The sequence below is a fragment of the Microtus ochrogaster genome, linkage group LG1, assembly GCF_000317375.1.
Source record: "Microtus ochrogaster isolate Prairie Vole_2 linkage group LG1, MicOch1.0, whole genome shotgun sequence".
NCBI lineage: Eukaryota > Metazoa > Chordata > Mammalia > Rodentia > Cricetidae > Microtus > Microtus ochrogaster.
Window position 1 is genome coordinate 45263390 of NC_022027.1, and position 14984 is coordinate 45278373.

The following is a 14984-nucleotide window of genomic DNA, read 5'->3' on the forward strand; positions in this document are numbered from 1 at the left end:
CCAGTGCTCTTAACCACTGAGCCATCTCTCTGGCTCCTGTTCTTTCTCTTTTAAACAGCAAACATATAACTGTGCTCATTTCTTCTACTATGACGGAGAAGCTTAGATGAAGACAGATACTCTAACCTATACAGACCCAAACTCAGAAAATATAAAGTGGCTTTTAAAATGTCTTCAACTTTTACTGCAACATTTTTCTTGAATTCAGAGGCCTTTTTTTGCGCTCTTAGGACAGCAACACCCTAGAGAAGGTAAGCAAGGAGACAGAGTTACCTGGAAAAGGGTCTCCAGGTTGATGTGTGCTTGCCCGGTGGCATTTAGGGCTTTGATAGCTGGTGTTCTGTAAGGACAACAGGTCAAAGGTCACCAGGTGCCTCAGGGAAACCCTGACCCTCATCAGATGCCATTTAGAGAGGCCCAGAGCAAGGCCCAGTCTCCTTCAAACAGATTCTGGTTCCCAAACTTCTTTCCCACTTCATCTGATTCATTCAGCTAAACCCCACTCATTCCGTGTGCTTAGGGAACCTGGACCAATTGCTGCAGCAATCAATATCACCAAGTACATGGGACAACAGAGATTAGTGAGATATACTACTTCCTGTTACCCAATGACTCACAGTGTTTCCACAGTAAAAAGAGCAGGGCAATGACTGGTTTATGGAAAATGACTTCCTTCCAAAGAAAGCCTGTTAGCAGTGGCCATTATCCAGCCTTTCCTTGTCTCTTTCCCGGGCCTCATAGAGTCATTGGTAGGGTTCATGATGAGATCCAGGGCTCCTTGACCCTGAAGCCAACGCCAACCCACCCTTCCAGTCCCCACCAGCTACCAAGAGGTCCTCCCCACTGCCCTCTTCCATACCCTCTACCCATCCAGGTCCTGGTGAGGGGTCAGGGCGTATTTTCTGGAAGGAGATGTAGGCAGGTCCCTGGTGTAGGAAGGGGACCGTTCCCTAACCATGAGAGAATATTGGAAGTCTATCTTCAGGGCTGGGTAGGGAGGCTCAAGCCTCTAATCGCAGTACCCGGAGGCTGAGGCAAGAGAATTACTCTGAATTTGAGGCTAGTCCAGGCTTAAAGGCAGTTCCATGCTAGCCTGGGCTACAGAGTGAGACTCTGTCTCAATGACACGGAACAAGACAAGAACAAAAAGTCTACCTTCGGTCATCCCTCTTGGGTACAGGCTTCCAGTGATCATAATTTGTCTCAACTCGGAACCACCTGCAATAGAGTGTGCCGGTTCACCTTATCCAGGGGGCATTTAGCAGAATTATTAAAAATAACTCCCACTCCAGCAAACGAGATTTGATGATGAGACTAATTCTACTCACGCTCCATTCAAAGGGTCAAGAGGCCAAATGTCCGCTGGGCCACCTCTGTCCCGGGTGATGACTACTCCCTCCCGGGGTGAGGTACCCCCAACAATGTAGTACACGTCAGCAATGAGGGGCGTCTTAGCCAGAGTCAAAACAGCTGCTTTGAAGTCTTCTGAGTCACTCAGGGTCTGAACAGAAGGACAAACGGGTATTGGCTACGGCATCCCAAGGAGAGGCCCACATGGCAGGGCACACACTCCAAAGTACAGCCTCCGGGGCTAAGCCATGGCTGTAACCTGGAACTCCTGACCATACCCTGTAGACCCCGGAGATCCTGGGAGGCAAACAAACAGCACCGACAAACCCCTCAGCTTCAGCAGAGAGCCCACAGCAGGACAGAGCTGTCATCTAGTTCTAGAGTTGGCTCCCTCAGACTTAGGGGGCGTGATTTTGGGCCATTTCTCCCCATTCCTTTGTTCTCCCCAAAGCCACTTCTTGGTCACCGCTCTGCAGTAGGTGACATGTCGGAGGGGGGGGCCAGGGCCTCGTACTTGCTCTCGACAAATTCTCCAAGAACACAGAGACGTGACCAGGCAAGGGTGACATGGTAAAATAATGATGGAAGCCACAACAAGGAACGCATCCTCACTTTGGACACAAGAGTCAGCTACCGGGGGGACAAACAGGACTCACACTGTGATGGAAGACACAGGCTGTGGAGTGGGTGTGGGGCTGAGGTTCAGGTCAAAGACTTGGGACAGAGAGATGGTGTGTGGTATCAGGACGAGGAGCCAGACCAAGTCTGTGGAGTCAGGCGCAGGTCTGAGGCACGCACAGTGAAGAGCATCACTGCTCAGCTCCCCGCTTCCATCTGTGCTCCTTTGCTAAGTTCACCCTGCCCTAGGGACCCCCCCATCCCCGCCACCCTCACAATCACTCTTGTCCCCTTCTGAGAGAAAGACATCTCACAGCTACCGCCCTACCATAGCACACAGAAGTACGGGGATAGGAAAGGAGTCACCAAAAGGACAATTCAAAAGTTGGGGTCCCCAAAGGTTCTATCGCACGACACATTAGCCTCAAGGCCCCGACAAGGCCTTGTTCATATTGCTGGAAAGATGAGATATTTTTACAGTGGTTTTTTTTTTTTACATTTATTTCATGTGTGTCCTCTCTGAACCTTCTAAATCCCCATTCACCCTCTTCCTTACCCTCCTATTCTTCCTTTAAAGCAGCCAGGCCCCCCGTACAAACCAGAGCTGAGCTCAGTTCACCCCCATTCTTGTCTCTGTTGCAATAATACATTACTGATTAAAATCTGCCCATGTCACCGTCAGTCGTATCCAGCCTTATTGTTAATGTTTACATAGCTTATTCTTCTTGGGGAAGAACATCCGTCTTATTAAAAGGACACAGAGACCTGCAATATGGTCCCTCTGTTTAGACGAGCCTGGGGGAGGTGGACGCAACGTCAGTACTCACTTTGCGGATAAGCCAGCTGATCGGAGAGTGTCCCAGAGAAATCGCGGCGATCACATTCTCCCACCACCAGCCTTTATCTGCAGGTGGAGAGAAGCGTCAATCAGTGTAGGGTCCGAGCACCATTCACATTTTAGAAAATAATTTTTAGTTTCAAAAGTTCTTTATTACATTTATTTCCATTTTTATTCTGATGGTGTGTTTAGGTGTGTGCGCCGCAGCATGAGAGTCACAGGGCAGCTGCAGGAGCCGGTTCTCTCCTTCCGCTATGTGGGCCCTGGGGAATCAAACTCAGATCCTAGGGCTTGACAGCAGGTGCCCTTCCCTGCTGAGTCCTCTCACTGGCCCTAAGCCTGAGAGTTAGCCAATCACAAAACATCTATACCAACTGCGTGTACATATACACACAGTGATCAACAAAAACATGCAGATGTTCACTGATCTCTCTTTTCCCTTTTTCTCTTTTATTTATCTTTTTACATTTTGAGGCAGGAGCTTCCTATGCAGCCCAAGGCAGACTTCCAACCTGCTACTCCTCTGCCTCAGCCTCCAGAGCCTTGGGATACAGGTGTATGCCACCATGCCCAGCTTCCCTCAGGTTTTGAAAACAGAATCTTTTGTACCAGATTCAATAGCGATTATGTTAGATAAACTCATTCTACCAATAATTATCTCAGGCAAAATTAAATTCTGTTCCTTTCAAGGGAAGCTGCTCAACAAATTTTAGGAAGGAAGTGGCAAACTTTGTCTTTCTGGTGTATCTTTAATAAGTTTAAATATAAGCGCATTTCATCAGTTTTGTATGTTACAGACTAACTCAGTTATTTTAAATTGCTGACATTCCAATAATCAGTTTAACAAACATCTTAATTCATAAGATGGAATCAAAGCTTGTTAAATAAATATATGCATTTGTATAAATTTGTAGACATCACACGCATACAAAAAAAACATTTAACATTGTCATGCTGTGGTTTGGATTTAAGATTCAGATTCATTCATGACTGGTATTTGAGAAAATGTTGAATAAATACACAGGTATAAAAAGCTGAATACTAGACCAGGTGGTGGCAGTGCACACCTTTAATCCCAGCACTTGTGAGGCAGAGGCAGGTGAATCTCTTTGTTTGAGGCCAGCCTGGTCTACAGAGTTGAGTTCCAGAACAGCCTGGTCTACAGAGTTGAGTTCCAGAACAGCCTGGCCTTCACAGGGAAACCCTGTCTCAAAAAACAAAACAAACAAACACACACACACAACCAAACAAACAAACAAACAAAACCACACACACATGAATAAACCCATCCAAATGAGGCAATAACAGCACGATGTGACCCAGGTCATCAGATGAGGAATGTCATGTGGATTCTCTGCTCTTCCTTAGCTTCGAGCCCCTGGGGACAGAGGCAAGAGGTCGCCTCTCCCTGGGTTTCCCACATATTATGGAAGCAAACAATGTCCCCATGAGGTTTGGGCAATGACATGGAGCTGTCAGCAAACAGAACGAGTGGCGCAGGTCCCAGGAGATCAGTCCGAGAAGCACCTCTTCCTCCCACAGCTATCAGTTCATTTTGTAACCTCAGTTTCCAACCCTGCCTCATGTATGGTCCCTGGGGTCAGCCCTGCCTGTGTCGGTGAGAAAATGAGCATATGCATGTTAAATCCAAGAGCTTCACAAAGGTTGCCTGTGGACGGGGTCGTGGACCAGTGGATGAGTTCAATAGCCCCTTAGTGTTCCTCTGACTCTTAACCCAACACAGCTCAATCTCTACTGAGCAGCCAAAGAAGGTCAAAGCATAAATCAGAGCTACGATCATGGTACTTCTGCAAGCCCAGCATTCAGGACGCTTATAACAAAGATCCTGCTGTTTCAAATGTGTGTGTGTGTGTGTGTGTGTGTGAGAGAGACAGACAGACAGACAGACAGACAGACAGACAGAGAACAAACCTGTTCACTCTTTGGTCTGAAACTCTCCTATGGCATTTATTCTGCTTAAAACCCAGCCCCTCCTCACAGCCCTGCACACGGGTACGGTTTCCTCTGCATCTCCAGTGTCCTTACGCCCTGCTGTGATAGACTATGCCATTTCTGGACTACACCAATAGTAACAGCTATTGCCGTATAGACCCCGACTGTTCATTTCATGATACCCACCATCTTTGCTGTTGCCGTCAGACCACAGAAATGATCTTCCCCTTGCCTCTGCAGACCCGGACTGGGGTCACATGGGTCAGGCTTTCCCTAGCCCTCGACCTTAGGGACAACCTACACCCTCACTCCTCTGCACCTTCTTCTAGTCCTAGCACCGCCTGTGGGCACTGCCCGTCTCACAGGAAGAAGTCCTTGGTTCTGGAAGTCTCCCTCCACATATTCTGTTGGTTGAGAGTGAAGGAAGCAGATAGAAGACCTCAACAAGGGTTTGCTTTAAAATGCTCCTGAGTTTGTTTTAATCACCTCGTTCATCACCAGACACTGTAAACTTGTGTGGACGTTGACCTGTCCACAATCCTACATAGCCAACAAAAGTAGTCCCCGTGAACACGACCTGAAATCAAGAAAACAGAGCATCATTTGCCACCCAGCAGGAAGCAAATCGAAATCACTTAATTCCCCTACACTTTCCTGCATTTTGTTTGACAGAGTGCCTAGAACTTGCTATGTAGACCAGGATAGCCTCAGACTCACAGAGCTCTACTTGCCTCTGCCTCCTGAGTTCTGGGATTAAAAGTACGTGCCACCATACCCAGCTTCCTAGACTTTTTTCCCTTAGAGATTTCAACCTAACAGAATGAGACTCTGACAACATTCTGGAACAGGTGCTCTTTACCTGGTTGGGAGAGGGGTCCACAAACAGACGGGGGTGGGGTACAGCCTTCCTTTCCCTAGCTTCTAACTAGAACCACACCGCTTTTTAAAAAAAAAAAAAGATTTATTTGTTTATTATGTATAGTGTTCTGCTTGCATGTACACCTGCAGGCCAGAAGAGGGCACCAGATCTCATTATAGATGGTTGTGAGCCATCTTGTGGTTGCCGGGAATTGAACTCAGGACCTTTGGAAGAGCAGCCAGTGCTATTAACCACTGAACCATTTCTCCAGCGTCCACACTGCTTTTTTGTTTTTTTTTTTTGTTTTTTTTTTTGTTTTTTTTGTTTTTGTTTTTGTTTTGTTTTGTTTTTAGAGACAGGGTTTCTCTGTGCAGCCCTGGCTGTCCTGGAACTTGCTCTGAAGACCAGACTGGCCTTGAACTCAGAGATCCCTTGCCTCTGCTTCCCAAGTGCTGGGATTAAAGGCGTGTACCACCACACCCTGCTCTCCAAATTGCTTTTTAGAGAATGCTTGGTAAAGCATGAAGTAATGGTGCCTGCGGTTCTATCCAAGGACCTTGCTGATACTTGGGCATGAGTGACTGGTGGCAGACAATTTACAACATCACCCATGGTGTCAGTCTGCAGGAGTCATGGTAGTTACCAGACCGACTGCTAAGTCAGACTACTACTAAGACACTTAAAGATCTGAGTCTGAACCGACAGATGTGAGCCTAACTGTTTCTCACCCTTTGGAGTCGGTGTGTCTGCAAAACGCAATTATTAACCCAGAAGACTTCCATTCTGAAAGCAGCAAGTGGGGTTTAACTGGAAACGTGTTTGAAGTTCATGACAAGAGACGCTCTATGTTTATAAGGTCTGTGGAGCCAGGGGAACAACCAGAACATATTGAGGTTTATGTTGGGATTAAGCCCCACTAAAGCTCTCAGGATCCAGAAGGATTGCTATAGAGGTAGAAACTTGACTAACAAGGTCGGAGAGTAAATAAACTAAATTAGCTCACATAAGTTTTTTATCATTTTATTCTTTTTTAGATTCTTTCTATGCTCTCTCTAATGCTCTCCTGATGTTCCCCTAGACGTTTCTCTTTGATGTTCCTTGCTGTTCTCCCACCCAAGGTTTCCAGTTTCTATACCGGCATAGACATTGTTAACAATTTTCTGGTAAATAACAATAATACCAAGCATGCATTTCTTAGGGTTAACAATCGGGGTGGAGCTTGTTCCTCCCCACTGGGCTAAGTATCAGGGTGCTGTATCCACTGGGTCCCAGGTGAGAAGGAATTTCTTTCTCTGGGGCTGGTTTAGCATCTCAAGGGTTTCTTCCTGTTTATTTTAGGGTTAAAGGTACAAACAGGTAATTTCCTAGACTAAGACCTTGTGTCAAATGAAAGATGAAGGTCAGAACAGAATATCAATAGCTTGTTAGGGTAGAGCAAAAGCCGGCTATACTCTTCTGAGTTGGCTGTTAGAGAATTCAGGGTCACCCTGACCTGTTTATCAGTAAGAGCAGATATGCTGAGTCTCCTGCTCAGTGCCTCCTGCTCAGAGCTCCTGTCAATAAGGAGACTTGTGGGGGACCAGCTTTATGTAGATTTGCTAGGAGAATAAAGGTTTGACTGAGTGAATGCTTTCACACCAGGGCCCCACGGTGTGGGTAAAGTCATCTAGTTGCCAGTACAGGAAAAGCCAGGTTTAAAGAACGATTTCTACACAGCTGGGCTATTTCGGGATGAATCCCATTATGGAAGGGAGAAGAGCCACGACCTCACAAGGTTTCTACAGAACTGACAGTGACTATCCAAAAGACTAGTATTCCAGGAGGTCTGCAAATCTGGTTCTCCACCAGACCACACTCTTGTGGATCTGTCTGTAGATCTGTCAGCTGTAATTTTACTGTACAATGCTTGTGGCTCACAGCAGCAACGACTCACCAAGAGCAACCAGACTAAAGCTCAAATGCTTGAAAAGCCACCCTCCATCCAGCTTCCATTTAACACTGCACTCATCAGCGTAAACCAAGTCTTCGGGCTTTGTTTACTGGAAACACCTAGAAGCATCTCGAAGAGCGCACAGTTTGTACTGTTTAGAATGGCTAGCCAATATTTTTATATTTTGAGAAATTAAATAGACCTAGAGTAGTATTTTTCTTTTTCAAACTTAATATTAAAGCTAGGTATGGTGGTGCATGCCTTTAATCCCAACACCAATGCCTAGCACAAGGGAGTTAAAGGCCAGTCGGGTCTACATCGTGAGTTTCAGGACAGCCAGGGTTACACAGAGAAAACTCTGTCTCGAAATAACAAAACCAAACCAAACTTAATTTTGTACTGATAACCTTGTTCACTGGGTTACTCAAATTTGCTCCATCTGAAAAATGTGCAAATAACTTGGGTGACTGAACTGTGAAAGACTTGAGATAACAGGCTAAACAGTTTGTAATTAATATAAAGGCTCAGAGTGGTTATTCAAGAACCGGCGGGAGGGAGAGAAACCTCCAGTTACACACCTGGCTAGTACACTCTTTATATTCAACCAATATTGATTAATTTACTCTCTAGATGTTTCCACTAATGAGACAATAGTGAATATTAGGTTATATGCCCCACATGAGTGCCTGGTGCCTCGAAGGTCAAAAGAGGGGCAACAAGTCCCCTGGAGCGGGAATTGTGGATGGGTTTCAGGGGACACACAGGTGCTGGGAACTGAAGCCAGGTCCTGTGTAAGAGCAGACGGTGCTCTTAACCACTAAGTCATTTCTGTAGCTTCGGGATTTAGCTGCTGTTTATCTAGACCTACAATCTGCTTTACCCTGAGGGCTTCATTTAGTCATAACAGCTACTTCGGAGAAGCAAATGCTAATGCCTCTGAGTTGGAGCCTGCAGAACAGGATTGAACAATTCTCAGTGACAGAGGCACAAGGCAAAGCCAGGACCACTCCACCTTAAAGATGGGTGTCCCTCACCACTGTGCAGCCCTCCCCGATTCCAGAAGTTACTTGAACAGGGAGAGCAGCGGAAGGTGCAGATAGTACACAACCTTTGCACGACTGATCAGTCCCCCAGGGCTGGAGAGTCTGACACAAGCTAGAATCATCTGAAAGGAGGGAACCCAGCTGAGAAAATGCCTCCCTTAGGTCCCCTGTAAGGCAGTTTATTCATTAGTGATTGATGAGGGAGGGCTCAGTCCCCTGCGGGTGGCACCATTCCTGGCTGGTTGGCCTGAATTCTTTAAGAAAGCAGGCTGAAGCCGGGCGGTGGTGGTGCACGCCTTTAATCCCAGCACTTGGGAGGCAGAGGCAGGCGGATCTCTGTGAGTTCGAGGCCAGCCTGGTCTACAAAGGGAGTTCCAGGACAGGCTCCAAAGCTACAGAGAAACCCTGTCTCGGGGGAAAAAAAAAAACAAAAACAAAAACAAAAAAACAAAAAAACAGGCTGAACAAGCCTTGGGGAGCAAGCCAGTGAGCAGCACGCCTCCATGGCCTCTGCATGCAGGTTCCTGTCCTGCTTGTGTTCCTGTCCTGACTTTTTTTGGGGGTGATGAACAACAATGTAGAAGTGTGAGCTAAATAAACCCTTTCCTCCCCAACTTTCTTTTTGGTCATAGTATTTCACTGCAGCAATAGAAATCCTATCTATGGTACCCCCTAAAAAGTGCCTAAAGAAAACCAGCCTCTTTAAGCCCATTCCTACCAACCACCCCCCAACAACAACTGATCCTTCTTCATTGGCCAGAATTGTTATAACTCTCTCCTGGTTTTGTTTTCCCCAGGAAGTTGATGGTTTGGGGATTATTTTTAATAGGGGCGGGGCTTGCATGTGCCATGGTGCATGTATGGAGGTCAGAGGAGAACTTCAATTTTGGGTGTCAATCCTTGCCTTCCACCTTCCCTGAAGTAGAGTCTCTTGCTCATCACAGTCTGTGCCAGGCCAGCTGGCCTCTCTCTCATGAGCATTGAGAATCACAGACACCTGCTACTGAGTTCAGCTTTGCATGGCCTTGAGGATCCAGACCCTGCGCCTCATGATCCACTGAGCCTACGTCCCCATCCTGGTGTCTGGCTCTTACAGGGAGAAGGGCCCTGCAAATAGCTCCTATCCTGGTCAGAAACTCTGCTGACCTCTGCATCTTGTGCGCATGACTGTACCCGCCCCGGATCTCGGCATCTTGTGCGCATGGCTGTACCTGCCCCGGATCTCTGCATGCTGTATGCATGGCTGTACCTGTCCGTTCTTTAGGAACTGCACATCCGCCGTCAGCTTTCGCAAGGCATTTCCAAAAGGGTAGTCCAGGTTCCGGCCGTGGTAAATGTGGCCTTGGGAGTCTTGGGCCACAATACTGGTGCAGAATCTGAGCAAAGGGAAAATTCTACCATGAATGAAGACAACAGGAACAGAGAGCGAGATTCCTGTTTTTAAAACGAATCCCCCAAAGCATCAGGCTTTCTTCCTTACTGTTGACACAAATGATATAATATGTTCTTGTACAAGGATATGGAACTACAATTCTGGCTGGAAAATACAACTGGACATAACACATCTAGACCCTGCTGTGGGCTCATGCAATGCAGCAACAGAAGTACCAGATCAGAGTTTCATGTTCCCCCACGTCCTGTGTGTATGCAAGGCACAGCTAGGCTTCTGAGCTCCGCTTGCTGGTACGTTACCTATTAACATGGTATTCAAAGCTAGCCCAAGCTGCCCTCTTCTTATTTTGAATTGTTAGAGCAAACACACACACACACACACACACACACACACACACACACACACACACACACAAATACTAACTAAATTACAAGGACCTCCAGGGAGGGTATAGTGACAGAAGTCTTTAATCCTAAAACTTGGGAAGCTGACACACACACACACACACAAATACTAACTAAATTACAAGGACCTCCAGGGAGGGTATAGTGACAGAAGTCTTTAATCCTAAAACTTGGGAAGCTGAGGCAGGTAGGTCTCTGTGAGTTTGAGGCCAGCCTGTTGTACATAGACAGTTCCAGGTGAGACAGGGCAACCCCGTCACAAAACATACAAATAAATGAGTGGATTTAAAAATCTTTTTAATAAACTTTTTGGCACTACTTATTTTTTGTAATGGTTCAATGATACTTTTATAATTAGGAGAAAACAAGTATTATCTCACTGCTTGGTTTGTTTAAAGAAAAAAAATTAGTGAAGTTTTGACTCCTAAGGTTTCTGATCTTGAGCCCAAAGGGCTGCATAGAGTTGAGGACCCAGGTAACATGGTGAGTGCCTAAAGTCTGCAGAGGTGTTCTCAAAATTGATGTTTTCTAAACGGTGGCAAGGTGACTGCCAAGTCTTTTTTGGGCATGTCCTGAAACTCAGCAATCTAGACCAGACTGGCCTCAAATTCACAGAGATCCTCCTGCCCCTGCTTTCCAAACGCCAGGATTAAAGGAGCACACACCACCATTTCTGGTGTGCACGTCTTTACAACATGACCCCATCTGCAGAAGCACAGGGGACAAGGACAGGCCTCTGCTTCGGGAGAGGTACTCTGGGTAGCCTTGGGACTCACAGCCACCAGAGAGCCGGTAAGTGTTCCCTCTGAGGCTTGGTTTCCACATCACAGACCAGAAAATGCCACTGCCCTCTCCCCAGGGCTGTGCTCCTAGGCTGCCTGAGGCCATGAAGATTCAGTAGCCACACTTAGCACACGGTTGCTGTTCTCACATAGCCAACCTTCAGAAGCGAGAGCAGCACACTTCCTACCTGAACCTGAGGGGGACTTACAAAGAAAGTTAGGCAATTTAATAAACGTCTTAATTTGAGACATGGGGCAAAATGAACTTAGTTCTCTTTGAAAGGCACTTGAGTTTAGCAGGCTGGAGTCCACAGATGTCTTCTGGAAAGGTAGGCAGTTAGAACCCTGAGGGATCCTGCTCTTCTGAGGTTGGAAAATTGCTGTAGAATAGTTTGTTACTCCACAAACTCACCTTCACTCATCTTGTTTTTTAAATCTTATTTTACTTGTTCATTTTTGAGAGAAACAGCGTTTTTCTGAGTCCCTGTCTGTCCTCAACTAGCTCTGTAAACCAGATGGTTCATGAACCCAGAGATCTTCCTGCCTCTGCCTCCTGAGTGCCTGGCTGCGCCTCCTTCATCTTACGGCAGCCCCAAGCTATAAGCACCTAACAGGACGTCCATGCAGGGTGGGAAATGTAAGTGTGGAGTGCCGGGATCTTCCTCTGATTGCATCTTGTTTTTATCTGTGTAGGAGAGGGGAGAGTACGCGGGCCATGGCGCGCTTCTGGAGGCCAGGGGACAGGCAACATTAGCCAGCTCTCTCCTTCTACCCCGTCTCAGGGATCGCACTCAGGTGGTCACACCGAACTCTCCACTTTACTTTTCAGACAGGTTCTCCCATTGAACTTGAAGCAGCAAGTTCCCACGATCCTCTCCTCTTTCCCCACCCGGATGACTGGGTTAGGCGCACAGAGGGACAGACCCTGCCAGGGGTCTGAATTCAGGTCTGCTCCCGCCGCCACAGGCACTCTTATCCACAGTCACAGCCCCAGACCTTGAGCAGTGTGGACAGTGGGATGCCCCCTAGACTGATGACAATATAAAACTAAGTTTTGGGTAGAGCAGCTGCTCCTCCCGGAGGTCCACCTGCCAGGCGCGTGCTGCTCAGATTTCCCCAGGGACTCAGAGCCGCAAGGTGGTTTCCAAACGGCAGGGACTGTCCTGTTTCATCTCGCACCAAAAACACCTCCTCCCACTCATCGTGGGTGACCATCCCCGACAGGTGACAGTTGGTTGACTTTAATCCACCCTAGCATGGGGCACTTACGCGGAAGCCTCATAGGCCAGGTTGACCAAGATGCCCTCGGCCAGGCTGAGGTTGAGGAAGTTACACATGCCGCGGATCTCGTCGGTGAAGGGCTGGGGCAGGAAGCTCTCCACCTTCGACACCACCTCTCCGATCATCTCGAGTACCCACTGGGGAACCCTGTCGCTAGAGACGACAAAGCACGAAGCTCGTTTCTCCTGCTCAAAGCACGGAGGGTGCAAGCGTGCGTGGACTAGGAGGGAGGAATGCTAGTCTAGATTTTCCCAGAACTGAAACAATGCGCGCTGCTGCAGCTGCTCCAAACCAGAGTCCAAACCGGGGGGAATAAACACGAGCGTTAGTGCAGGGCCGAAATCCCAGCTATTCAGGAGGCTGAGACAGAGGGATTACAAGTAAGGCCAGTTTATGCTACTGCAAGATTTAATTTTTTCTCTTAACATATTTTTATTAATTATTTGGGAATTTCATACAACGCATCCGGATCACACTTGCTTCCCATTCCTCCCGGGTCCATCCTCCGGCCCTTATGCTCCCTACCCCCCCCCCAAACCCCCCCAAGCCCTTATGCCCCCCCCCAAAAAAAACCCACACCAAGTTCACTTTGTGTTGTCCATATACTCATTGGAGCAGGGTCAAACAAACTCCCGGCAAGACTTCCAAAATGAAAATTATAAGGGCTGAGAAAACACCCAATAATAGAGAATTCACTTCCATCTCCAGGGCCAGGCACCATGGAGAGGAAGGGCGGACAGGTTAATCAGGGCTGGAGAGGCTCGTGGGCTGCACGCCGTACTCCGCAGCTTAGCCGGCTGGGTGACTGTTAGCCTGTGCGTCACCCTAACCCGGAAAACGTCTGGAAGGCGGGCGCGCCACCGGAGACACCGAACTTGACAGCCTAACCCGCCTAGCAGTGTCAGCCACCCGCTGGGCGCTGCACGGTGCTGCGGAGGGAGGACTGGGATGTAGCACCGAGGGGAAGGAGGAGCAGAGTCCGGCTGCAAGTTCGCCGGACCTGTCCCGCGCTCACCCGATGACCTCCGCCACCGCGGCGCGCACGAAGTCCGGGTCGTAGTGCTGCAGCATCGGCAGCCAGCGCCGCTCCGGGGCCGCGTCCAGACTGACGTTGAAGAGTGGCGGAGCTCCGGGGACGCCAGCCGACAGCCAGGGCCCCGGCAGCAGCAGCAGAGCCAGGGCCAGGTATGCTCCATAGCCCTCAGCCCCGGTGGCTCGGGTCCCCATGGCTCGGGCTCCTGAGGCCAGCACCCTACCATGGAGCCTTTACCCGGTCCGGGAAGTGAAGGGGGTGGCATCGGGGCGGTGCTAGCACTAAAGGCGGGGCCTGGCCTAGGTCACTCCACCCCTCGCCAGGAACCCAAGCAGTGACACCCGCCTCCTGCCCCAGTGGGATCAAACCAGCTTCTCACTCACAGCTTGAGGTCGCATCCCACCTCTGTGGGCTAAGAGTGCGAGCTGTGCTGGTCCCGGGCGTTAATCCCCTCCCTACTGTGGTAAAAAGGCGTCGTTGTCTCCTTACTCTACAGTTGCTCATTTTAAAACTCTGAAGGGCAGAACGTCTATGCAAAATTCTCAAAAGGCTACAAATGTAACCATGTGTGTGTTGTTATTTTTGCTGACTCCCATTTATCAACACAAGTCAAATGACAACTATTAAGTCACATTTTACTAGTGGTGGAGCCTGGAAGGAAATCACCTGCCAGGGGCCACAGACCAAGGAGCCTCTGCCTTGCTCTGTTAGCTCTGTTAGGGTGTTTGAAGCCAAAGCCTGCCTACCTTAGCAAACCTCCAACCTGAAGCTCCCTAGACTCCTCTTATGTGTCCCCAATATCCAGGAGACTGAATTTGTAAAGTCATCTTGGTAAGACCAGAACATTTTTATTATATAGCAGAGTTGCCTATAATCAAATAGTCAAACGTGCACGAGAAACTTAGTTTATTTTGTTCAGGTGTTCCCATCCCTTTATCATTAAAAAAATATGGTCTTTATTATTTTATGTATATGTAGTTTTGCTCGCATGTATTTCTGAGCACCTCATGTGTGCCTAGTGTCCAAGAAGGCCAGAAGGGTTAGGGTTAGGGTTCCCTTAGAACTGGAATTGTAGAGTTGTGAGCTGCCACGTGGGTACTGGGAATCAAACAGGTAACCTCTAAGCCATTTCTCGGCTGCCACTGCCATCCTTTCTTACCCCGTCCTCCAGTAGGGCTCATCACTACCTCTGATTTGTCTACGTTTATGGCCTGTATGCCACTAAGCTGAAATCCTTTGGTCTCTCTAGGTCGTGTTTCATTGTTCCGAAGCAAATGCTCCACCTATAGCATAACAGCAAGCACCAGGAGCCATTCCTCAGCTTCATACAGAAGTCATGGCTCTTCTGCATTAGATAAAGCTCAACTCAGATCGGACAAGCAACTGGAATCTAGTTTCTGGAGGGAAGCTGCCAGGCTCAGGGACCCACAACGATGTCAGGGCCCCTCCCCACCAATCACTGTGTGGGGTTCAAAAAAGCAGAAGTCTGTTCTTTTTTTT

At 48.2% G+C, this 14984-nt stretch overlaps 1 protein-coding gene across 2 annotated transcripts in view; it reads right to left on the reverse strand.

The window, feature by feature from the left end:
- Naaa (N-acylethanolamine acid amidase) overlaps positions 1 to 14142 on the reverse strand; it is an 18340-nt gene extending 4198 nt beyond the window's left edge. Inside the window, exons 1-8 of one of the 2 annotated variants that reach the window (XM_026785345.1) lie at positions 13467 to 14142; positions 12440 to 12604; positions 9841 to 9967; positions 5246 to 5336; positions 2796 to 2872; positions 1329 to 1501; positions 1156 to 1218; positions 274 to 340 (exon numbers count right to left, since the gene is read on the reverse strand). In XM_026785345.1, coding sequence (XP_026641146.1) covers positions 274 to 340; positions 1156 to 1218; positions 1329 to 1501; positions 2796 to 2872; positions 5246 to 5336; positions 9841 to 9967; positions 12440 to 12604; positions 13467 to 13678 — 975 coding nt within the window. In that variant the 5' untranslated portion in view covers positions 13679 to 14142. The remainder of the gene's footprint in view (positions 1 to 273; positions 341 to 1155; positions 1219 to 1328; positions 1502 to 2795; positions 2873 to 5245; positions 5337 to 9840; positions 9968 to 12439; positions 12605 to 13466) is intronic. The other variant, XM_005359498.3, reaches the window with a different exon arrangement.
- Positions 14143 to 14984: the final 842 nt, after the last annotated feature.